At 45.2% G+C, this 26751-nt stretch overlaps 2 protein-coding genes across 4 annotated transcripts in view; one reads left to right on the top strand and one right to left on the bottom strand.

The window, feature by feature from the left end:
- LOC146861877 (uncharacterized) overlaps positions 1–7069 on the bottom strand; it is a 200000-nt gene extending 192931 nt beyond the window's left edge. Inside the window, exon 1 of one of the 3 annotated variants that reach the window (XM_085641048.1) lies at positions 6932–7069. In XM_085641048.1, coding sequence (XP_085497174.1) covers positions 6932–6955 — 24 coding nt within the window. In that variant the 5' untranslated portion in view covers positions 6956–7069. Of the gene's footprint in view, positions 1–6210; positions 6446–6931 lie in introns of those variants that run through there. The other 2 variants (XM_085641047.1, XM_085641049.1) reach the window with 2 other exon arrangements.
- On the top strand, positions 1386–5694 carry LOC146861878 (uncharacterized). Its single transcript, XM_085643204.1, has 2 exons — positions 1386–2942; positions 5322–5694. Exon 1 carries the CDS (start codon positions 1557–1559, stop codon positions 2904–2906), a length of 1350 nt encoding a protein of 449 aa, XP_085499330.1. The 5' UTR covers positions 1386–1556; the 3' UTR covers positions 2907–2942; positions 5322–5694.
- Positions 7070–26751: the final 19682 nt, after the last annotated feature.

The raw sequence follows: 26751 nt of genomic DNA, 5'->3' as shown, positions 1-26751 counted from the left end.
GTCACGATCGAAAAGAATCCGCCGCCCCACGAGCAAAGAGTTTCCGGTTGAACAACCACCGGCTCGGAATAGAGCGGGCCCTCCCCACAGGGCCCCAGCGCCCCCCCCCCAGGCGGCGGTTAGCTTGGGGACGGGGGCGCACAACGGACTGCCTGGCCCGCCCCAGGCGACATTTGCCTCAGCAGAGGAGTTGGGTAAGCTTTCAGACACTTTAAAAGACTTCATGGCTGAGGTCAGATCCGGTCTGCTGCTTGCCAGGTCACCCCTAGGGGTTAGTCCGGCCGCCCCACCGCCGCCGACTGTTCACCCGGCGCCGGGGGGCTTTACGCAGGTGTGGTGTCAACCGCCGGCTGCGTTGGAACCTCCTCCGCGGCCCACACCCCCAGCTGCTGCTGTGGCCGAGAGCGCGGCAAGTGCGGTCGATACTGCAGTAGTGGTTCCCCCAGTGGTACCGACGCCGGCACCAACGCTAGCCGTAGCACCTAAGCCTCTAGTTACCACGGCCCCGCTAGTATCGGGCCGCTGTTCACTCGCTTGGATGGTCCCTCTAGTGGCCAAAGAAGGGATTTGGCGCAGGGAATTTATTGACATCTTCACCCTTCTCATGCATGGGGCTGAGGGGGTAGATACCAGGAGGATGGGCAACAAGGAAGAGGACAAGCGGGTGCGGTATCATGTATATCCCACCAAAAATATTGTGACTTGGGGTCAGGCCTTTGCCATTTTTGCGGCAGTGATAGTGGAGAAATTCCCAGATGAAGGGCCTGGTCTCTTCCACTACGCAAGCGTGATTACTGAAGAGGCTGCTAAGGGTGGGGGCATGGGATGGTACCACTACGACTGTGACTTCCGCAGACAGAGAGCAATCTGCCCAGATCTTGAATGGGACCAGTTGGAGGTCCGTTTATGGGTAAAACACATGGGCAAGCATACTGAGGGGTCTACGACGAAGTCAGGTGCAGAGAGCGGTGTAAAGAGCAAGGAGAAAGAGGATAAAAAAGAGAAGAAATGGGAGAGCAGGAAGCCCTTTCGGGGGGGGCGTGGGGGGGGTCGCAGGCCTGGCTTTCGGGCACGGTCTCCTGGAACTTGCAGGCTCTTCAATGCGGGGTTCTGCTCCTGGGACAAATCATGCCGTTTTGCCCACAACTGCAGCGTGTGCGGGGCCCCCCACGCCGCTACCGCATGCTCCAAGCGCGACACCCCCGACAAGCCTTCATCGAGCAAGTAGCCCGGGGGCTTCCCCCCCTCCTGCGCTTTGGCCCCCTGCGTACTCAGCTGCCAGCGCGCATGACCTAGCCCCGCACCATCATGTGAAAGGCCCCTCTCCCATCCGCGTAAAGAACCTCCTCAGCGCACTCCGCGGTTACACTAGCAAGGAAGGGTCCCTCATTTCTGAGGGTTTCTTAGACGGTTTCCGCATTCCTTATCAAGGCCCCTTAGTGAGCAGGGATGCGGAGAATCAGAAATCAGCTAGGGAACACCCGGAGGTAGTGCTTGATAAAATAGCAAAGGAGGTGTCTTTGGGCAGGGTGGCGGGCCCATTTTCCTCACCCCCTATGCCCCATTTTGTGATTTCCCCACTGGGGGTGGTACCTAAAAAGGAGCCGGGGGCTTTCCGGCTTATCCACAACCTTTCACACCCAGAAGGGGACTCCGTGAATTCCTGGTTGGACGAAGGTAAATGCTCAGTGTCCTACTGCTCCCTAGACCTGGCAGTCGACATGATCAGGAGGGCAGGGAAGGGAGCCTGGTTGGCTAAGTCTGATATCGAATCTGCCTTCAGGCTCCTGCCAGTACACCCGGACAGCCAACACCTTCTGGGCTTCAGGTGGGGGGACCAGGTCTTTTATGATAGGTGTATGCCCATGGGATGCTCGGTGTCTTGTGCGTACTTTGAGGCGTTCAGCTCCTTCCTACAGTGGGCCTTAACAAACAGGTATGGCATTGAGGGAGTGACCCACTACCTGGATGATTTCCTGTTCATCGGGGGAGCTGACTCGCAAGATTGTGCACGGGCGCTGCAATGTTTCAAGGAATTGGCAGGACACTTGGGCGTACCTTTAGCTCCTGGTAAGACCGAGGGTCCGGCGCAGGTTTTGGTATTCTTGGGCATCGAGTTGGACACGGTAAACGGCGTGTCCCGACTCCCTGCGGATAAGGTACAGGCCCTGCGTCAGGAGATCTGCGATCTACTGGGTAGGGACAAGGCTACTCTAGGTGAAGTCCAATGCCTGCTAGGGACCCTGAATTTTGCGCTAAAGGTCATACCCATGGGGAGGGTCTTTGCACGCCGGCTGGCTAGGGCAACTGCTGGTGTAAAAAAGAAACATCACTGGGTCAAGCTGGGGACAGGGCTGAAGCAGGATCTGGTGGTATGGAGCGAATTCCTCGCCTGCTTTAACGGGACGGTTATTTGGAAGCAGCCCTGGATTGATAGTCAAGAACTTTGCCTTTTCACAGATGCCTCAGGCAGGGAAGGTTTTGGGGCTATCCTGGGCGAAGAATGGTGCGCGCAGGGATGGCCCAATGTTTGGCGCAGGCGTGGGATCACCAAGAACATTACTGTGTTGGAGCTTTACCCGATTGTTGTTGCATTACACCTCTGGCCGGCGGCATTGTCTGACAGAAAGGTGGTTTTCTGGTCCGACAACTTGGCGGTCGTTCAGGCAATTAACAACCAGTCCGCCAGGTGCCGGCTGGTGCTGTGCCTACTAAGGGAGTTGGTCCGGGCTTGCCTGCGCATCAATGTGGAGTTTAAAGCCAGGCACATTGAGGGGATTCAAAATGTGGCAGCTGACGCTCTTTCTCGTTTTCAGTGGCTCCGATTCAGGGAGGCCTGGCCGCGGGCGAGAGCGCAGATGACCCCATTCCCGGACCATCTATGGAGGATCCTGCAGTGGGACTGAGCCTGAAAGCGATGGGAGAAAGAGCTCTGGCCCCAGGTACCAGGAGGCGTTACAGCGCCCACATGGCAACATTCAGAGCGACTTCTGTAGCACTGGGTACTTCAGGGGCTGCGATGGTGTCCCAGGTCCGAGCATTTCTGGTGTGGGCGAGGGGACAAGGGAAGAGCCGTTCATGGGTGGGCAGTCACTTGGCAGCCGTAAGCCACGACACTAGGTTGTCTGGCGGGGCGGATCCCACTAACTCCTATCCCATCCGGGCCGCCTTGAAGGGTTGGGCTAGGGAGGAGCCCAGGGCCCCTGATAATCGAGCGCCCATTGATTTTGAAATCCTGAAAGGCATGCTAGGGGCCCTCGAGTCAGTCACCTACTCTCTTTACGAAGCCACGCTGTTTTCAGCCACATTCTGCTTAGCGTTCTTCGGGGCTTTTCGAGTCAGTGAGTTAGTGGCTAGGTCCAAGGTCGACTATTCAGGAGATGCGCTGGGAATTTCAGATGTGTCTATCTCCGGGTCACTGACCATTCTTTTACGCAAATCCAAGACCGATCAGGCGGGGCGGGGGGTCAGGGTGGTTCTCCAGCCTTTAGGTGACCCCAGGTTCTGCCCAGTACAATGGGTAAAGGCATTTTTGGAGCACAGACCGCCTGGCCCGGGTTATCTCCTGTTGCATTCAAATGGTACCCCTGTAACTAGATACCAGTTCGAGCAGGTAATCAGGACTAGTTTGGCCAGGGCGGGGCTCGCACGGTCGGACAGAAGGTATTCCAGCCACTCCTTCCGCATTGGCGCTGCCACCGCCGCTCACCTGGCGGGGTTAGAGGCCGCTCAGGTGAAGAAACTGGGGCGTTGGGAATCTGATTCCTATAAGATATATGTTCGCCCGTGAGGCAGCTGTTAGTAATGTGTTTGTGACTTATGGTGTGTATCGTTGAAATCACCTTTTCTGATTAAATAACTTGTGTGTACACCATGTCTCCTCTTTATTAGGGCGAGTGGTGTGGGTGATCGGGCATTCATTTGTCGCCCGGGCGGCCCAATGGGCATTGCACCGAAATTGGATGCGACACTTCCCTCAGACCGAAGTTGAATGGATGGGGGTGCCGGGGATGAGATGGTTCGAACTCAGGAATAAGATCGAGCAGAGACTAAGAGCACACGGGTCCACCTTGCCCCACCTGTTGTTGATACACCTGGGCGGTAACGACCTTGTTACCCTAGGGAGACGATTGCTGTTATTAGCCATGAAAAGAGACTTAGGGGAAATCTGCAAACGTCTGGGCGAGTGTGAGATCGTGTGGTCAGAGATCATCCCCCGCAGGTCTTGGCGGGGAGCTAAATCCTTTGAAGCGGTAGAGCACTCCAGGAGGCGCATTAATGGAGCAATGCGTAAGTTCACAGCCCAAAGGGGTTTGGGCTTTATTCGCCATGAAATGATTCGGGGGAATGTGAAGGGGTACTTCGACATGGATGGAGTACACCTCTCCCAAATAGGCATGGACCTGTTTTTATTGGATTTAGGCGAAGCATTGGTGAATAGCGGGTGCAGGTAAAGATCTAGGTTGGTGGGGGGCCCTGGTTGCGACGGTTAGCCGCCTCCAGGGCTGTGGCGGAGTTACAGGGCGATCTGGAAGCAGGCCGGTACAAAGGGTACCTCTGCGCGGCACCACGTGGTGCCTGAGCCAAAACGAGGAGCCTCCAGAGAGGTCCCGGAAGCCGGTCGGCGCCCCGCTAGGCCTGCGGGCGGTTGTGGGCCTGAACAACCGGGGGCTTGCTATGCGACGCTCCGCCCCGAGAGGGGGGGCGTGAGTAAAATGACAACGGCACGTGATCGAAAAAAGAATCACTTGGGGGGCAGCGCTTGCGGGTCGTTCCCGTGCTGCCCGGCTCATCAGGCGGGGCAGGTGAAGTAGATGGCCGCCTGCCCTTGGATCGCCCGTAAGATAACCCACCTATTACATATCCTGGAATTATGTAATAAATCCTGCAGCATTTGTTACCCAACTACAACTGTTTCTTGTGTCTTCTTTGGGGGGTAACCTAATTTGGGGAAAGGGGGTGAGCGGGGTGCCCCTGGGGGTACTATGCCGCTGACCGCGGCCCCCGCAGGGGGCCAATCGGCGGTCGGCGCCTTAGTGGCCCCGGGGCCCAGGTCACCCCTCCCCACTCCCTACTTCGGGGGGGGGGCGGGGGCAGGGATTCTGATCGTGCCCCCCTCCTTGTCAGGGGCCGGAAGTGACGCGAAAGGCGCGTCACTTCCGGGCCCAGGTGTGAGGGGAAGGCTATTTAGCCTTCCCCCACCCTCACTGGCGACCTCTTTGTCGCCCACCTCGCCTTTTCCCTCCCTTCCGCTTACCCGGCATGGTGTGGTGGGGTGGGGTTTTTGGTTTGAACGTTTTAATGTTTTCTTTTCGTTGCAGGCGGAGTTACAGGGCGATCTGGAAGCAGGCCGGTACAAAGGGTACCTCTGCGCGGCACCACGTGGTGCCTGAGCCAAAACGAGGAGCCTCCAGAGAGGTCCCGGAAGCCGGTCGGCGCCCCGCTAGGCCTGCGGGCGGTTGTGGGCCTGAACAACCGGGGGCTTGCTATGCGACGCTCCGCCCCGAGAGGGGGGGCGTGAGTAAAATGACAACGGCACGTGATCGAAAAAAGAATCACTTGGGGGGCAGCGCTTGCGGGTCGTTCCCGTGCTGCCCGGCTCATCAGGCGGGGCAGGTGAAGTAGATGGCCGCCTGCCCTTGGATCGCCCGTAAGATAACCCACCTATTACATATCCTGGAATTATGTAATAAATCCTGCAGCATTTGTTACCCAACTACAACTGTTTCTTGTGTCTTCTTTGGGGGGTAACCTAATTTGGGGAAAGGGGGTGAGCGGGGTGCCCCTGGGGGTACTATGCCGTAATACCATGGTAGGCCGAGAGACCGATAGCGTGGCAGAGCTGTCAGCGGTGGTTTATGCTGCGAAGAGGTACTTCAGCATCGCTAGTTTGACTTCCAAAGTTTCTTTCTCTTTGGTAACGTTTAGCCTTGCAGTTGTGCAGCGGGCAGCGTCACAATCGTTAAATTAAATCCTTGCTCTTTTAAGTGTTTTTAGTTTCTAGCTTGCGTAAACTTCTTTTGAGGGTCCTTATTATTCCTGTCCTCGCTCTGCCTTCTTACATTTCGATGTTACACGCCTGCACCGATGCTCCAAGGTCACCGAAGATGTGGTCATATATTACAAATGTCCTAAATGCCTAAACAGACTTGTAAATGCAATGTTTAACTACAGATTGTATATTTTAAGTGTTCGATGCGCTTCGCTTACCTTATCTGGACCCTGCAGGGACATTTCTCTCCTGATTTCTTGCTGTATTTCCTGGGCGTAAGCGTAGTCTCTTAAGCTCTCACTAAGCAACGAGTGAGACTTGGGAGACAGATTCCGGACGCAACACTCCCCTTCTTGGGACGGTTCTTCAACAAGCAGGTCAAGAAAAACCCATCACCATTCAATCTATTGCGCATCTGCTATAAGTAGGATACTAATCACAATCACCATCCCTATGCCGCATGCGCACAAAGGAAGTAGAAAAAAGAACATTCCTGCATGCTCTGAAGCCTCTGATGGGGAAAGCTTGCCTGCGAAAGTCAGGGTTGAAATGTTTATAGGTTGCGGCGGAGTGATTTTTTCCCCTCAAAAGAGAGCCAGGGGCGTAACACATGCAGTCGCAGCCCCAGCGGGGCGGGGCAGGCTCCAGGGGGCCCCCTCAGCACAACACTCTGGGTGCAGAGCTCCTGGTTGAGCCCGGAGGGGGGCCCCTCCACGTGCCTTGCAAAGAGGTCCTCTCCAGTTTCGTTTCGCCAGTGAAGGGAGCGGTGCCCTCAGACTGTTTCTTCGTGACAGAAAAATAGTAACTAAACTAATCAGAAAAAAAGAAAGTCACGCATGGGAAGAAGATGGCATATTGGCAACTAATAAAATGAATTTTGATTATTAGTAAAATGAGGATTATTTATCAAATCCCGGTCGATTTCTGCAAGATATTTACCTTTAGGTGCCAATCAGGCTTCATGAACGTCCTTTTCTTAGAATACTATTGCATGAGAGTGAACGGAAACGGCACCATTCCCACATGCTACTTTGAATACACAGAGCGGAACAAATCAAGCTCAGTGTACTATTACCCCCACTTCCAACCGCTTTGCAGGAACATACAATTGAATTATTTTTTTATTACACTGTTGTTTCTCCCTCTGTAAAATTTACAGACAATGCACTCATTATTATAAGGCGTCCCACTCAATGAACACCCTCTGCCACTCATCCCTAGCCTGCGCAGAAGAGCCGCGGTCTTCCGTGAGAATGCTGCTGAGTCGTTCGTCGGGAGATTTCCGGTTCCTGTCCCGCACAGCGTTAACTCTGCTAGAAGCTTCTGGGACCTGTTTGCCGAATTAAACTGATAGATGTGGCACTTGTCCTACGGGTATAATACTTAGGTACATCTACCAGATAATTAAAACGGCAAAAATACATTATTTCAGAATGTAATTTTGTAAAATCACACAATTTTATAAGATTGAAAGAGCTCCTCCGAACAAACAGACGGTATCTCATGTAGACTACCCATCTTTGCAAACGGCATTGGCCCTCATTAACCTCCTTAAGCATGCAACCTAAACAATCTGCAAAGAAAAAGCACAATTTGGGGAAAGATGCTGATCAGTTGGAACATCCAGCTTTGGCAGCCCCTCTACAACGCCTTCCAAGTATGCAGTTGGCTGTAGGGCTTTCGGACCAGCAATTCAGCCCAAGTTAAATAGCCGTTACAACAAACAAATGATGGACGGAATGCTGACAATGCAGACATTCTCCCCCAGTCAAGAGATCTGGGTTAAATCCATCGTTCTTTTGCCCACTACGCCACCCCAGTTTAGACATGGCCATATGCAAATCAGTCTTGACCCTGTGCCTCATGGGAACAGTCCAGGCCGAACTGCCAAGCCATGTCTTCCCTGGACCGGAATCAAGCATCCTAGGACCGGTTTCTGGCTATCAGCCGTCATCAGCCAGGATAGCTTGACTCCAGTGGCGTAGTAAGCACGGGTCCCACGTCTGGGAATACCCATCCCACTTAGGGCGAAAAGTGTTACAACAAACAAATGATGGACGGAATGCTGACAATGCAGACATTCTCCCACAGTCAAGAGATCTGGGTTAAATCCATCGTTCTTTTGCCCACTATGCCACCCCAGTTTAGACATGGCCATATGCAAATCAGTCTTGACCCTGTGCCTCATGGGAACAGTCCAGGCCGAACTGCCAAGCCATGTCTTCCCTGGACCGGAATCAAGCATCCTAGGACCGGTTTCTGGCTATCAGCCGTCATCAACCAGGATAGCTTGACTCCAGTGGCGTAGTGAGAACGGGTCCCACGTCTGGGAATACCCATCCCACTTAGGGCGAAAAGCGTTACAACAAACAAATGATGGACGGAATGCTGACAATGCAGACATTCTCCCCCAGTCAAGAGATCTGGGTTAAATCCATCGTTCTTTTGCCCACTACGCCACCCCAGTTTAGACATGGCCATATGCAAATCAGTCTTGACCCTGTGCCTCATGGGAACAGTCCAGGCCGAACTGCCAAGCCATGTCTTCCCTGGACTGGAATCAAGCATCCTAGGACCGGTTTCTGGCTATCAGCCGTCATCAGCCAGGATAGCTTGACTCCAGTGGCGTAGTGAGCACGGGTCCCACGTCTGGGAATACCCAGAACGATGGATTTAACCCAGATCTCTTTACTGGGGGAGAATGTCTGCATTGTCAGCATTCCGTCCATCTTTTGTTTGTTGTAACGCTTTTCGCCCTAAGTGGGATGGATATTCCCAGACGTGGGACCCGTGCTCACTACGCCACTGGAGTCAAGCTATCCTGGCTGATGACGGCTGATAGCCAGAAACCGGTCCTAGTATGCTCGATTCCGGTCCAGGGAAGACATGGCTTGGCAGTTCGCGCTGGACTGTTCCCATGAGGCACAGGGTCAAGACTGATTTGCATATGGCCATGTCTGAACTGGGGTGGCGTAGTGGGCAAAAGAACGATGGATTTAACCCAGATCTCTTGACTGGGGGAGAATGTCTGCATTGTCAGCATTCCGTCCATCATTTGTTTGTTGTAACGCTTTTCGCCCTAAGTGGGATGGGTATTCCCAGACGTGGGACCCGTGCTCACTACGCCACTGGAGTCAAGCTATCCTGGCTGATGACGGCTGATAGCCAGAAACCGGGCCTAGGATGCTTGATTCCTGTCCAGGGAAGACATGGCTTGGCAGTTCGGGCTGGACTGTTCCCATGAGGCACAGGGTCAAGACTGATTTGCATATGGCCATGTCTGAACTGGGGTGGCGTAGTGGGCAAAAGAACGATGGATTTAACCCAGATCTCTTGACTGGGGGAGAATGTCTGCATTGTCAGCATTCCGTCCATCATTTGTTTGTTGTAACGCTTTTCGCCCTAAATGGGATGGGTATACCCAGACGTGGGACCCGTGCTCACTACGCCACTGGAGTCAAGCTATCCTGGCTGATGACGGCTGATAGCCAGAAACCGGTCCTAGAATGCTTGATTCCGGTCCAGGGAAGACATGGCTTGGCAGTTCGGGCTGGACTGTTCCCATGAGGCACAGGGTCAAGACTGATTTGCATATGGCCATGTCTGAACTGGGGTGGCGTAGTGGGCAAAAGAACGATGGATTTAACCCAGATCTCTTGACTGGGGGAGAATGTCTGCATTGTCAGCATTCCGTCCATCATTTGATTGTTGTAACGCTTTTCGCCCTAAGTGGGATGGGTATTCCCAGACGTGGGACCCATGCTCACTATGCCACTGGAGTCAAGCTATCCTGGCTGATGACGGCTGATATCCAGAAACCGGTCCTAGGATGCTTGGTTCCGGTCCAGGGAAGACATGGCTTGGTAGTTCGGGCTGGACTGTTCCCATGAGGCACAGGGTCAAGACTGATTTGCATATGGCCATGTCTGCACTGGGGTGGCGTAGTGGGCAAAAGAACGATGGATTTAACCCAGATCTCTTGACTGGGGGAGAATGTCTGCATTGTCAGCATTCCGTCCATCATTTGTTTGTTGTAACGCTTTTCGCCCTAAGTGGGATGGGTATTCCCAGACGTGGGACCCGTGCTCACTACGCCACTGGAGTCAAGCTATCCTGGCTGATGACGGCTGATATCCAGAAACCGGTCCTAGGATGCTTGGTTCCGGTCCAGGGAAGACATGGCTTGGCAGTTCGGGCTGGACTGTTCCCATGAGGCACAGGGTCAAGACTGATTTGCATATGGCCATGTCTGAACTGGGGTGGCGTAGTGGGCAAAAGAACGATGGATTTAACCCAGATTTCTTGACTGGGGGAGAATGTCTGCATTGTCAGCATTCCGTCCATCATTTGTTTGTTGTAACGCAAGTTAAATAGCCAGCCCTTTCAGGGTAGTGGATATGGCCAGAGTGATCCCTAGCTCTGACAAATTCCAGGTGCAACAACTTGGTGGTTCAAGTTAGAGTCAACTGCCATCTATGTCCTGACTATTGCTTGACAGATGTGGTGTTAGCAGTTGGAGAGAGGCCGAAATATTTCCTGCAGATGTGGGAGAACACAATTCACGACATGGGTCCTTCAAGTGATCCCACAATTGTATTGGATAGAATTCCTTTCAGTACCTCCAGAATTCTACTGCGTAACCCCACTTCCAGTAAACCACATAAAAAAAGAGGCTTTGTTAAAAGGTGTTTAAAAGCTGTTGGACAAGAAGGCAGTGGTTCCAATGCAGGGCAGCTAAAGAGGCAAAGGAACCTATTAAATTCTATTTTTACTGAAGAAGCCTTGAGGAGATTTCCAGAATGAATTGCCAGCTTTAGCAACCATCCCAGGCCGCCATCGCCAGGAGGAGCCTAAGACTTGCACCATCTTGCTCATCCCTGAGTATACGTCCAAAGGCTGGGGCGACATCATGAACAGAGGGAATATTCTGCGATTGCTAACATCCAGCAGCAACCCGACAGATATAAGTTCGCAAGATCTGATGTCTATTGAGTTCAAGGATCTCAAACATCTGTAAGACCATGAGGTAACAAAGACAAGCTGGGCCACACAGGAAATAGCAAAGAGAGTCATGAATGAGGAAAGCCACCTGAATGCCTGGGGGATTCAAATAAAACACTATAAAAAAACAGACTACCCAGAGCCACTGCTCCGAAACCAAGAAAGCAGGAAATCTGCAGGCCCATGCACATGCACAACACAAGGAAGACTCAATATGTGCTTAAAGGGGCATGCAGCCTCAGCGAACAAGCTAATCACAAGACTATTCGTCCATGCAAACACATTATCCAGTGACAGCACCAAAACAAAGAGACCCGTGGAATACTGAGATGCACCCACAGGTCACTGATGAGCAATGTCAATTTTGCTGCGCACAACTCGAGCAACTATCCCCAAACTATAAACTCAGATTAATCCATTTCAAATTCATAAACCAATATTACAGAACACCTATACAATTATTTCGTATGGGTGTTCGGCCCAACGCAGAGTGCTGGAGATGTCACGCAGAACAAGCAACCTTTCTTCATCTGGTCTGGAACTGCCCTCAGATCGCGGAATACTGGATAGAGATCTTTAAAAAAATATGCGACATACTTATGACGCACATAGAACCTAGGGCGCAGGTGGGACTATTAGGATACGTCAGGGATGCCCCGGTGGAGGTCCGTGTTGCTACTACTAGCAAAACGCAGAGTCGCCATGAGGTGGGGTAGACCAAACCCCCCCTCTGATTAAGGACTGGATCCTTGATGTCACATTCTGTGAAGAACAACTCACAAGATTTTGGGAAATAATGCTCACTGCATCTAGACCAAAGGACATATGGGGCCCTTTCATCACGTGGTTGAGGGCATCAGAACAGTATATACCGGACCTTGCTACACCGCCCAATACAACGTGACTGCCTTCTTAAGCTGAAGTTTAATTCCCCATGTATCGGAATTAATAATGCCCTGTATGAGCATAACTCATGACTACTTTCACTGTAATCATAGGTGGTCTGCCTAATTGCTGTGTTATACGTCTGCTGTAACCTAAGGCAAGAATGTACCACATAATAAAAAAAAAAGTGCCTTACAATTGACTGTAACAATGTATGATTATAGAAATGCCAATATATATATATATATATATATATATATATATTTTTTTTTAAAAGAGGCATGCAGAACCTTTGTATCAAAATCAGAGACTAAAGACTGGAGCCCTCGGCAATCAAGGGGAAGTACCAGATCGGATGACTGGACCTGGATAGCAAGAACAATTAACTTACGGACCAAGAACACCTGACGGAATGAAACAACCTGCAACAGTTACTTCTCAGTTATGATTATGTTCTTGGAACATAAACGGTCTAGGTCATAAAACCACGGACACGCAGCTCTTGCTGTATTTTAAAAAATTTGACCTCATCTTTTTACAAGAGTCCTCGCTAGACCAACCATATTATCTACAAGGCTATAAAACATATCATGTCCCGGCTGATAGAAGTGCTTAATTTGGGCATTTAAAAGGATGTCTTATAATCTACACCTTAATCAAGAGTATAAACACAATCAAGGAACTGGACACTAAAACTACAACAACCGATGCCATAAAAGCAATCAAAATGGACTTAGGAGGAGACAACAATAACCAACAATTAATACTGTTAAACATATATCTCCACCCATGTGACAAAAAAACTGGAGCGAAACTCCTGGGATCTGAATTAACGAGGATACTTTCAGAGGAATCCACCTCAAATGACAGCGGCAACCTTTTATAATGCATTAACTAGTACAACAATAGATCATACCTTTGTATCAGTACCTTTGGTTAGCAAAATCACAGAGTTTCGGATAGGAACATCAGATCTTAGCGATCATTTACCACAAGAGATTACTCTGACTATACAAGGCATAACACTAACCCAGCCAATGGGGGATCCAAGTTCAATGTATACAGTCAACTGCAGAAGAATCAAAAAGCTTCTTGGTCAAGGAAAAAAACCTATGGGAGGAAAACAAAGCAACCATTACAAGCGCGTAAATTTGCTGAGAAAACTTCACCCAAAAACTCGGCATAGCCCACACAAAAAGAGAAGAGTCTCGCTTAACAACAGGAGTAAATCTCCAACAGAGGATCCCTCTTGCGCCACAAAGCATGCAATGTAATCAACTTTCAACTACTCAAAAGACGCGTCTAAGGCATCTCAAGAAAGAAAGAAATAGATCAGTACGGAGGCTCAGTCAAATAGGCCCAAATGATGGCACCCAAAAGGAACTAAGGAAGCTAAAAATTAGCAAGAAGAAACTCATCTGGCAATCAAAAAGGGAAACAGGAGATAAGTTGTGGGCCAAACTTTAACACAATATAAAAACAAACAACAGCACAAGATTCCAGCACATAGTGAATAGCCTACAGAACCCAAAGGCACTTGGAATTAACTTGCATTTGACAGAATAAACCTGGGCTAATTATCTCTGGCACCATTTTAACACGGAATTAGCCGACACTATGAACAGAGAGCAAAGATCTGGATACATGCCCGGGAGCAATTTATCCCATTTGGACAAATCTCTGGAAAATGCCTGTTTTGTCTTCACGAGCAAACAGATTATTAACAGGATAGTAAAAGGCAGGGCAGAGGAGTCATCAGGTCCCAACGGTATCCCCTGATCTTGTACAAGCAAGACCCGGACTATTGGGCGGCAGCATTACTACCACTCAGGGCACAAGTACTAAAAAAAAGAAGTGGGGGGGACTAACCTAATTAATCACTGTGCAAGTAGCATCACTGCGCGTGACATTGCGAGATCACAGGAAGTGGCATCACAAGAAGTGACATTAGATCTTAAGCCCTCACATATATGTTTAGCAGGTCTGTCATGGTTACATTTGAGCACATTTCGAGTATACTGGCAAACCCTCCTGATTTAGGCAGAAGATTCACACTTTTGTAAGCTTCACATAAACCAATGTTGCTTTTTGTCAGTGTAAAGCTTCCTCTACCTATAGAGCTTTAATAGAAAAAAAAGTGATATTTAAATTATTACAACACCTCCTCAGGGGTAGTAAGCGCTATATAAATGCTATTTATTCTGTGTAAATACTGGGAAAGACCAGCACATCTGACATTCTTACAGTGCATGCATTTCTCCTAAACAGAGCCTGAACAAAGTGAAAATCTGCCTCTCTTAAGTATGTGTGAAGTGCCAACAAGGTGTGAGCCTTTATTTCCCCTCTGCTGCATTTTTTTCTAGGTGTGAGGCTCCTGACAGCTGCCAGCCAGGAGACTGGAACAAAAGGAGGCCTAATGATCCTCAAATTCGGCCTTTGTTATGGGCCCAGCAGGAGTCACAAATAAGAGAGCCCCATCCCCGTCTGCACGTTGCTGCGGATCGAAAGCAGATAACAACGTGCAGGCGCTGCTGAAAGCATCTTTTTCAGTGGGGCCCAATTTCTTGGCAGGGTGGACGGCGTCCACCTCGAGAAAAAATTAGGGGGACGCCGTCCACTCGCGTGTACCCCCGACTCGTGCCCTGTTACCACTTTTCAAACAGATTGAAGTGGAGAGAATACCAGATTCTTGAAAGGGGTCAATCATTCCCCAATTTATAAGAAAGGCAGCAAGAATGAAGCAAACAATTATAGGCTGGTCGCCTTAATAGATAACGACGCCAAATACTATGCTGGTCTTCTATTGGAAGAACTTACAGATTGGGCGACTGAAATGGCAATAATCCCCCTCAATCAAATGGGATTTTGCAAACTCACTGGAACAACAACAAATATAAGTGCCTTATTCCTTCTGATAGACGTGGTTAAAGATGCCAACCTGCCACTTTTTGTTTGCTTCATTGATTATTCATCTGCCTTTGATAACATTGACAGGAAGAAACTATGGGACAAACTATTCAAAAGAAAAATCCCACCGGGTCTCCTGACTCAGTTGATTCTCCTACATACCGATACGTGGGTACAAATAAAGTTGGGAGTTGGCGACCACCTATCCAGAAAGATAACAACGATGAAGGGGCTGAAACAAGGCTGCGTTCTGGCCCCGACTTTGTTTAATCTTTTTATGTCAGACCTCCCGATCGAGCTGGACAAATGCAACTCCCACCCCCCAAAATTTAATTGATCTTGTACTGATCAGCCGCTCTCCGGTTGGCCTACAACACTTAATAGACGCCACGCAAAATTTTCCTGTCAACAACGGATTGCTCATAAATCTAGATAAATCTAAAGTGATGGGTCTAAACCAAAAAAAGAATGCACACAGACATCGCTGGCAATTGGGAGGACTCTCGCTGGAAACTGTTGAAGAGTGCAAATACCTGGGCGTTATAATGGACAGTAAATGAATTTTTCGGTGCAAAAGGAAGCGATAGCAGGAAGAGGTAATGCAATGGTGGTTGCATTAAAAAATATTAAACTCAAAATAACCAGCCCAAGTCTCACGCCTTTGCTCCAGGTGATTTAAGCGCAGCTCATCCCCACCATCACCTATGGGAGCGAGTGCCTACGAGGAAGGCACGCAGGCACACTGGACGGCACAGTAGCTAGGGCCATGAGAATAAAATTCAACCTACCTAAATATACTTTGCCGGCACAAATAAGATTATAAATTGGCCTGCAGATGCAACAAATAGCATGCAAAGGTGCCTTTGCCAAATACTGGCACAAAATCAAGGGAGCGGAATCTGGGACTCTTAATGCGCATATTTGGGAGGAGTTCAAGTAAAAACAAGCTTTGGCATAGCCAATAGGTCTCGCCTTTGGGACCTTATAAGTGTTTAGCCATGCAACAGTTGATGTTGTTGCACCAAGGATATTGTGCTGCATAACTAAATACTTATAAGGTTCCAAAGGAGAGACCTATTGGCTATGCCAATGCTTGTTACAACTAGTCAGGCCAGACAGTCCACTGTGGTCTGGCTCACATGGATCACACCCCTTTTTATTACCCATAATACCCTGAAATCAACAAACTTTAATTACAAATAGAGATGTTTCTAATGTTTCCAACAGATAAAGATTCAGAATATGAAAAGAGCCAAAAATGCCCTTTTACCCCACATTACCTCATTTTTTCCAATAAAAACGTTACCCCATTTGTTTGGAGGGGCCATTGATTTCCCACAGTAAAGGTACTATAAAGTAGTGAAGAGACATCAATATATTTCCTTGGAATTTGATCCTTTGAAGGCCTGTGGGTAGCTGCAATATTTCGGCACCCTATCTGCTTGTACCCAGGGAGAAGTACCAACCTCAGACACATCTTAAAAGTTGACACCTAGGAAGTCTAAGGTGGTGTGACAAATGCAGATCCGACCCATTTTATGTTTTTGTTGCCAAGAATGTCATACAAACCTCACACTTTGTCTCCATGTACAGATTTTCACATATTTGTGACAGGGAATGTTGCCAGATATGTGGTGATCCACAAACATCCTTCAAACCAGCATTCCTACATCTCTTCCCCAAAAAAGAACTTGTGTTGCACAGAGAGGCGCGTTGGAGTGCTGAGGGCACGTAGTGAACAAAATACTGCTCTGGCTGCAAAGCAAATGTGTTTACTGCCTCTTTTCAATTTTAGCAAACGGGAAACTACTGTGGAAAGGGGTCTCCAAACTCAGCATCACGGAGTACGAATAAAATCACTCACAGCACACAAGGCGCAGACCAATTTTTGCACGCCCGTGGAGTACTGTCAATCATGTGTGTGCTGGAGCAGAGTTTTCTGTTAGAAAATTCTGGGGCTTTTGAAGCTCTGGCATGTCTATGCGTCATATTAATTAATTAATAATTAACAACTAATTATTTGTCTTGTGCAAGTGCGTCTCATTAACCAATCTGTTTGTCTTAACATAAGAGGAGGTTACATAAGGGTTAGCATGTGTGTGCTGTCTTTGTATTTACAATAACGTGCAAGTTTTCATGTTTAAATGTTGCTGTGTGCTATTTATTTTGAGCACAAAACGCTGTCTGAATTAATGCTCTGTATGTCGCAAAGCTAGATAAATGCATACACATAAGGGTATTAGTGGGGTTAACACTGTCTAATCATTATGATGTAGTAATCTTTATTTTGTCTCTTTAATTAAAGATGGTCTATTGTGGCCTATGGAGGCCTTTATGAAAATAACTGAGAATAATTTGAAGCCTGGCTGAGCTGTGGCGCAGGCGAAGCAAAATCTATGGTGTATCAAGGGAGACCCCTGCTGGAGCTCAGTTAACAGAAAAACTGACGGTAGTCCTTATAAGGAAATTTCCGGAAGGACATCAGCAAGTTTGGAGGATCTCCAAAAGAAATGTTTGTCCTTGGGGAACAATGAGCCTAAGAGAGAACTCTGTGCAAAGGCTGGTTTGTCGGAGGAAGCGAATATGAACAGTTGCAAAACTTGATTCTTTTTCCGAGGATTTCATATTATGACTTTTCTTGAGCGGAGATTTCAGGATGTAGTCAAGATACATCCCATCCTTCTCGTTCTACTTGGTGATACAATTTATGCATGTGGGTTTTCATTGTATTTTATAGTATAAAATGTTAGCTTAGGGAGGGCTCTCCCCACTCTTTCTTTCGTCGCCTTGCTGCGTGAACTTGCGTTGCAGATGACCAATGCTGAGGACTCTATCCTGAAAAGACTTTTCAAGAGACTGGTCCTGACTCGTTCTGACACTAGTTAGAATAGGTAACTATGAGAAATGATTTATTCTGATTTTATTCTGACTAATTTTAGATAAAGCAATATAACTTTTAAACATGGTGTTGGTTGTTTCTTTCCTTGTCATTTATTGAACATTTATCGATTATTGTTTATAGATTGTTTATATTATGTTGGACAGCCACTAAAACTGGTCCTATCGCCTAGATATAGATGCAGGGTGTTTAGGAGTTTTCTTCCCACAGGTTTGCCGCTGATAGAGTATCGGAGCATATGTAAGTGAAATGGGCCCAGTGTATGATGAATGTATGTGCGTGTAACTGTAGAGATTACTCTATCTGTGGTAGTGGGCATATATCTAATGCCCTGATCTGTATCAATTTCTCTGGTAGCAGAGGATGGTTTTAGATGGTTGTCTTGATCTGATAAGATAAGATAAGATTGCTTGTAAACTAGCTTATTGATTATTGATTTATTTTTGATGTTTTTGATATATGTACTAATACTAAATGTTGGAGTCGTAATGTTGAGTTAAATGTAGTGCTTCTGGAACTTGGAAGCTGGAAGCAGTTCCGTAGTAGGGCAGAAGAAGGTATATATGCTGCTCTCGGGAAAGACGGAATTGTAAGGAATTACGTGTGACAATAGAAGTTGCGCGTTCATTCATTGTCTGGGTTCGGAATCAGTGACATTATATGTTACTATTAGAAATTTCTGGTCTATAAGGAGTGTGTATCATAGTGAAGGTTTCCTGTGAAACTCTGGTCTTAAGTCCCAGGGATCCGTAAGGATTGCCGTTAAAGCTTATTGCGGGAGGAGTAATAGGTATTCTCTGAGCTTGTTTGTAGAACTGGGCAGAGGTAAGCTGCTTGGTTATGGTGAGTTATAATTCTGTACAGAGGCAGATAGTGCGCTGTTCTCAAGAAGCAGGATTCTGTGTGTATGTACTATATTTTTCCCCTTGTATGAATGTGCGTGAATGCATATACATTTATTGATTGTAGAACTCTTTTGGATACGTCCTAGAGGAAACAGTTATGAGATGTATGTAAAGTTGTTGACTCTTGAGAAATAGACTCTTTTACTATTCTATGGTTAGCGAAGCAGACAATGGAAATGTTTTAATGTGGTAACTAGCATGATGCTGATGCACAATTGCGTATCAGTCCCAGGTTGCAACACCGCGTAGTAGATGAAAAAATCATCGTTCAACTGAAGTTCATTCGATTTAACCACATTTTATTGAAATCTTTTGCATATGAAATTGGTCATTTCGATTTTCAAATGCATGTAATATGCTAAATAGCCTTAGTTACAGCATGTCGAAAGAATCCATTAATCATGAAGTAATTTAACCCAATGCATTTCGGGCTTCTCGCCCTTCGTCAGGGGTAACTGTAAAACATGGAAGAGACCACAAGTCAGAATGACCTCGAAAAAGCACAATTTCAAGTGATTTTTAAATTAACAAAGTCTAACAAAGTCTAAACCGTTAACCAATTCAATAGCAAAAACACTGTGATGGATATAATGTCAAAAACACAATCGTCCCGTTTGATTGTATATTGAATACTACCCCCCATAATACAAACAAAATAACAATGCAGAGAAATAATAATGAAATCATGTTGCGACACGATTAAGGGTCAAAATGTAAAGCATACAACACCTCCACAATGCCGCACCCGGCGTTGCCTACCTTAAAAACTCTTAATTTATCGTATGGAGCGGCTGACATGGATACTGCCTGTTTGAAAAGTCAGTTTCACCAACCCCGTTTAAATATCAACTAACTCCACCCCTATTGCGGCCACGTGTTTACCTCCGAATGTGAAAATGAAAAAAAGATTTAAACAAATCAATAAAGTTAAAACCATACAAAGCAACTTAAACAGATGACACAGAACTCTATAAATGTGTAAAATACGATGCGTTCATATGAACTCCCTTGAAAAGTCTTTCAGAGTAATCCATTGTCTTTGTCAAATCCAGTTTTCAGCGAGGATTGTTTTTTAAGGTGAGTTTCATGGTGGGTGCTGGGTGCTAGTTGGGCAGCGAGGAAAATGTGACTTAGTTGATTAGCAACCCGCACACCTTTTTGTTCAATGTTCTATTCATTTAATCCTTTTGGGGTGCAAACCTGGAGAGTGCCCTGTCCCATGGCACGAAAGAATATAGCATGATGCTGATGCACAATTGCGTATCAGTCCCAGGTTGCAACACCGCGTAGTAGATGAAAAAATCATCGTTCAACTGAAGTTCATTCGATTTAACCACATTTTATTGAAATCTTTTGCATATGAAATTGGTCATTTCGATTTTCAAATGCATGTAATATGCTAAATAGCCTTAGTTACAGCATGTCGAAAGAATCCATTAATCATGAAGTGATTTAACCCAATGCATTTCGGGCTTCTCGCCCTTCGTCAGGGGTAACTGTAAAACATGGAAGAGACCACAAGTCAGAATGACCTCGAAAAAGCACAATTTCAAGTGATTTTTAAATTAACAAAGTCTAACAAAGTCTAAACCGTTAACCAATTCAATAGCAAAAACACTGTGATGGATATAATGTCAAAAACACAATCGTCCCGTTTGATTGTATATTGAATACTACCCCCCATAATACAAACAAAATAACAATGCAGAGAAATAATAATGAAATCATGTTGCGACACGATTAAGGGTCAAAATGTAAAGCATACAACACCTCCACAATGCCGCACCCGGCGTTGCCTACCTTAAAAACTCTTAATTTATCGTATGGAGCGGCTGACATGGATACTGCCTGTTTGAAAAGTCAGTTTCACCAACCCCGTTTAAATATCAACTAACTCCACCCCTATTGCGGCCACGTGTTTACCTCCGAATGTGAAAATGAAAAAAAGATTTAAACAAATCAATAAAGTTAAAACCATACAAAGCAACTTAAACAGATGACACAGAACTCTATAAATGTGTAAAATACGATGCGTTCATATGAACTCCCTTGAAAAGTCTTTCAGAGTAATCCATTGTCTTTGTCAAATCCAGTTTTCAGCGAGGATTGTTTTTTAAGGTGAGTTTCATGGTGGGTGCTGGGTGCTAGTTGGGCAGCGAGGAAAATGTGACTTAGTTGATTAGCAACCCGCACACCTTTTTGTTCAATGTTCTATTCATTTAATCCTTTTGGGGTGCAAACCTGGAGAGTGCCCTGTCCCATGGCACGAAAGAATATAGCATGATGCTGATGCACAATTGCGTATCAGTCCCAGGTTGCAACACCGCGTAGTAGATGAAAAAATCATCGTTCAACTGAAGTTCATTCGATTTAACCACATTTTATTGAAATCTTTTGCATATGAAATTGGTCATTTCGATTTTCAAATGCATGTAATATGCTAAATAGCCTTAGTTACAGCATGTCGAAAGAATCCATTAATCATGAAGTAATTTAACCCAATGCATTTCGGGCTTCTCGCCCTTCGTCAGGGGTAACTGTAAAACATGGAAGAGACCACAAGTCAGAATGACCTCGAAAAAGCACAATTTCAAGTGATTTTTAAATTAACAAAGTCTAACAAAGTCTAAACCGTTAACCAATTCAATAGCAAAAACACTGTGATGGATATAATGTCAAAAACACAATCGTCCCGTTTGATTGTATATTGAATACTACCCCCCATAATACAAACAAAATAACAATGCAGAGAAATAATAATGAAATCATGTTGCGACACGATTAAGGGTCAAAATGTAAAGCATACAACACCTCCACAATGCCGCACCCGGCGTTGCCTACCTTAAAAACTCTTAATTTATCGTATGGAGCGGCTGACATGGATACTGCCTGTTTGAAAAGTCAGTTTCACCAACCCCGTTTAAATATCAACTAACTCCACCCCTATTGCGGCCACGTGTTTACCTCCGAATGTGAAAATGAAAAAAAGATTTAAACAAATCAATAAAGTTAAAACCATACAAAGCAACTTAAACAGATGACACAGAACTCTATAAATGTGTAAAATACGATGCGTTCATATGAACTCCCTTGAAAAGTCTTTCAGAGTAATCCATTGTCTTTGTCAAATCCAGTTTTCAGCGAGGATTGTTTTTTAAGGTGAGTTTCATGGTGGGTGCTGGGTGCTAGTTGGGCAGCGAGGAAAATGTGACTTAGTTGATTAGCAACCCGCACACCTTTTTGTTCAATGTTCTATTCATTTAATCCTTTTGGGGTGCAAACCTGGAGAGTGCCCTGTCCCATGGCACGAAAGAATATAGCATGATGCTGATGCACAATTGCGTATCAGTCCCAGGTTGCAACACCGCGTAGTAGATGAAAAAATCATCGTTCAACTGAAGTTCATTCGATTTAACCACATTTTATTGAAATCTTTTGCATATGAAATTGGTCATTTCGATTTTCAAATGCATGTAATATGCTAAATAGCCTTAGTTACAGCATGTCGAAAGAATCCATTAATCATGAAGTAATTTAACCCAATGCATTTCGGGCTTCTCGCCCTTCGTCAGGGGTAACTGTAAAACATGGAAGAGACCACAAGTCAGAATGACCTCGAAAAAGCACAATTTCAAGTGATTTTTAAATTAACAAAGTCTAACAAAGTCTAAACCGTTAACCAATTCAATAGCAAAAACACTGTGATGGATATAATGTCAAAAACACAATCGTCCCGTTTGATTGTATATTGAATACTACCCCCCATAATACAAACAAAATAACAATGCAGAGAAATAATAATGAAATCATGTTGCGACACGATTAAGGGTCAAAATGTAAAGCATACAACACCTCCACAATGCCGCACCCGGCGTTGCCTACCTTAAAAACTCTTAATTTATCGTATGGAGCGGCTGACATGGATACTGCCTGTTTGAAAAGTCAGTTTCACCAACCCCGTTTAAATATCAACTAACTCCACCCCTATTGCGGCCACGTGTTTACCTCCGAATGTGAAAATGAAAAAAAGATTTAAACAAATCAATAAAGTTAAAACCATACAAAGCAACTTAAACAGATGACACAGAACTCTATAAATGTGTAAAATACGATGCGTTCATATGAACTCCCTTGAAAAGTCTTTCAGAGTAATCCATTGTCTTTGTCAAATCCAGTTTTCAGCGAGGATTGTTTTTTAAGGTGAGTTTCATGGTGGGTGCTGGGTGCTAGTTGGGCAGCGAGGAAAATGTGACTTAGTTGATTAGCAACCCGCACACCTTTTTGTTCAATGTTCTATTCATTTAATCCTTTTGGGGTGCAAACCTGGAGAGTGCCCTGTCCCATGGCACGAAAGAATATAGCATGATGCTGATGCACAATTGCGTATCAGTCCCAGGTTGCAACACCGCGTAGTAGATGAAAAAATCATCGTTCAACTGAAGTTCATTCGATTTAACCACATTTTATTGAAATCTTTTGCATATGAAATTGGTCATTTCGATTTTCAAATGCATGTAATATGCTAAATAGCCTTAGTTACAGCATGTCGAAAGAATCCATTAATCATGAAGTAATTTAACCCAATGCATTTCGGGCTTCTCGCCCTTCGTCAGGGGTAACTGTAAAACATGGAAGAGACCACAAGTCAGAATGACCTCGAAAAAGCACAATTTCAAGTGATTTTTAAATTAACAAAGTCTAACAAAGTCTAAACCGTTAACCAATTCAATAGCAAAAACACTGTGATGGATATAATGTCAAAAACACAATCGTCCCGTTTGATTGTATATTGAATACTACCCCCCATAATACAAACAAAATAACAATGCAGAGAAATAATAATGAAATCATGTTGCGACACGATTAAGGGTCAAAATGTAAAGCATACAACACCTCCACAATGCCGCACCCGGCGTTGCCTACCTTAAAAACTCTTAATTTATCGTATGGAGCGGCTGACATGGATACTGCCTGTTTGAAAAGTCAGTTTCACCAACCCCGTTTAAATATCAACTAACTCCACCCCTATTGCGGCCACGTGTTTACCTCCGAATGTGAAAATGAAAAAAAGATTTAAACAAATCAATAAAGTTAAAACCATACAAAGCAACTTAAACAGATGACACAGAACTCTATAAATGTGTAAAATACGATGCGTTCATATGAACTCCCTTGAAAAGTCTTTCAGAGTAATCCATTGTCTTTGTCAAATCCAGTTTTCAGCGAGGATTGTTTTTTAAGGTGAGTTTCATGGTGGGTGCTGGGTGCTAGTTGGGCAGCGAGGAAAATGTGACTTAGTTGATTAGCAACCCGCACACCTTTTTGTTCAATGTTCTATTCATTTAATCCTTTTGGGGTGCAAACCTGGAGAGTGCCCTGTCCCATGGCACGAAAGAATATAGCATGATGCTGATGCACAATTGCGTATCAGTCCCAGGTTGCAACACCGCGTAGTAGATGAAAAAATCATCGTTCAACTGAAGTTCATTCGATTTAACCACATTTTATTGAAATCTTTTGCATATGAAATTGGTCATTTCGATTTTCAAATGCATGTAATATGCTAAATAGCCTTAGTTACAGCATGTCGAAAGAATCCATTAATCATGAAGTAATTTAACCCAATGCATTTCGGGCTTCTCGCCCTTCGTCAGGGGTAACTGTAAAACATGGAAGAGACCACAAGTCAGAATGACCTCGAAAAAGCACAATTTCAAGTGATTTTTAAATTAACAAAGTCTAACAAAGTCTAAACCGTTAACCAATTCAATAGCAAAAACACTGTGATGGATATAATGTCAAAAACACAATCGTCCCGTTTGATTGTATATTGAATACTACCCCCCATAATACAAACAAAATAACAATGCAGAGAAATAATAATGAAATCATGTTGCGACACGATTAAGGGTCAAAATGTAAAGCATACAACACCTCCACAATGCCGCACCCGGCGTTGCCTACCTTAAAAACTCTTAATTTATCGTATGGAGCGGCTGACATGGATACTGCCTGTTTGAAAAGTCAGTTTCACCAACCCCGTTTAAATATCAACTAACTCCACCCCTATTGCGGCCACGTGTTTACCTCCGAATGTGAAAATGAAAAAAAGATTTAAACAAATCAATAAAGTTAAAACCATACAAAGCAACTTAAACAGATGACACAGAACTCTATAAATGTGTAAAATACGATGCGTTCATATGAACTCCCTTGAAAAGTCTTTCAGAGTAATCCATTGTCTTTGTCAAATCCAGTTTTCAGCGAGGATTGTTTTTTAAGGTGAGTTTCATGGTGGGTGCTGGGTGCTAGTTGGGCAGCGAGGAAAATGTGACTTAGTTGATTAGCAACCCGCACACCTTTTTGTTCAATGTTCTATTCATTTAATCCTTTTGGGGTGCAAACCTGGAGAGTGCCCTGTCCCATGGCACGAAAGAATATAGCATGATGCTGATGCACAATTGCGTATCAGTCCCAGGTTGCAACACCGCGTAGTAGATGAAAAAATCATCGTTCAACTGAAGTTCATTCGATTTAACCACATTTTATTGAAATCTTTTGCATATGAAATTGGTCATTTCGATTTTCAAATGCATGTAATATGCTAAATAGCCTTAGTTACAGCATGTCGAAAGAATCCATTAATCATGAAGTAATTTAACCCAATGCATTTCGGGCTTCTCGCCCTTCGTCAGGGGTAACTGTAAAACATGGAAGAGACCACAAGTCAGAATGACCTCGAAAAAGCACAATTTCAAGTGATTTTTAAATTAACAAAGTCTAACAAAGTCTAAACCGTTAACCAATTCAATAGCAAAAACACTGTGATGGATATAATGTCAAAAACACAATCGTCCCGTTTGATTGTATATTGAATACTACCCCCCATAATACAAACAAAATAACAATGCAGAGAAATAATAATGAAATCATGTTGCGACACGATTAAGGGTCAAAATGTAAAGCATACAACACCTCCACAATGCCGCACCCGGCGTTGCCTACCTTAAAAACTCTTAATTTATCGTATGGAGCGGCTGACATGGATACTGCCTGTTTGAAAAGTCAGTTTCACCAACCCCGTTTAAATATCAACTAACTCCACCCCTATTGCGGCCACGTGTTTACCTCCGAATGTGAAAATGAAAAAAAGATTTAAACAAATCAATAAAGTTAAAACCATACAAAGCAACTTAAACAGATGACACAGAACTCTATAAATGTGTAAAATACGATGCGTTCATATGAACTCCCTTGAAAAGTCTTTCAGAGTAATCCATTGTCTTTGTCAAATCCAGTTTTCAGCGAGGATTGTTTTTTAAGGTGAGTTTCATGGTGGGTGCTGGGTGCTAGTTGGGCAGCGAGGAAAATGTGACTTAGTTGATTAGCAACCCGCACACCTTTTTGTTCAATGTTCTATTCATTTAATCCTTTTGGGGTGCAAACCTGGAGAGTGCCCTGTCCCATGGCACGAAAGAATATAGCATGATGCTGATGCACAATTGCGTATCAGTCCCAGGTTGCAACACCGCGTAGTAGATGAAAAAATCATCGTTCAACTGAAGTTCATTCGATTTAACCACATTTTATTGAAATCTTTTGCATATGAAATTGGTCATTTCGATTTTCAAATGCATGTAATATGCTAAATAGCCTTAGTTACAGCATGTCGAAAGAATCCATTAATCATGAAGTAATTTAACCCAATGCATTTCGGGCTTCTCGCCCTTCGTCAGGGGTAACTGTAAAACATGGAAGAGACCACAAGTCAGAATGACCTCGAAAAAGCACAATTTCAAGTGATTTTTAAATTAACAAAGTCTAACAAAGTCTAAACCGTTAACCAATTCAATAGCAAAAACACTGTGATGGATATAATGTCAAAAACACAATCGTCCCGTTTGATTGTATATTGAATACTACCCCCCATAATACAAACAAAATAACAATGCAGAGAAATAATAATGAAATCATGTTGCGACACGATTAAGGGTCAAAATGTAAAGCATACAACACCTCCACAATGCCGCACCCGGCGTTGCCTACCTTAAAAACTCTTAATTTATCGTATGGAGCGGCTGACATGGATACTGCCTGTTTGAAAAGTCAGTTTCACCAACCCCGTTTAAATATCAACTAACTCCACCCCTATTGCGGCCACG

The sequence above is a fragment of the Triturus cristatus genome, chromosome 2_2 (assembly GCF_964204655.1).
Source record: "Triturus cristatus chromosome 2_2, aTriCri1.1, whole genome shotgun sequence".
NCBI classification, from domain to species: domain Eukaryota; kingdom Metazoa; phylum Chordata; class Amphibia; order Caudata; family Salamandridae; genus Triturus; species Triturus cristatus.
Note: the sequence above shows the minus strand (reverse complement) of the source record. Positions and strands in the feature narration are given on the sequence as shown.

What these genes read in the sequence shown, in the direction of transcription:
- LOC146861878 (XM_085643204.1), top strand. Translation starts at nt 1,557, where the DNA reads ATGCCCCATTTTGTGATTTCCCCACTGGGGGTGGTACCTAAAAAGGAG.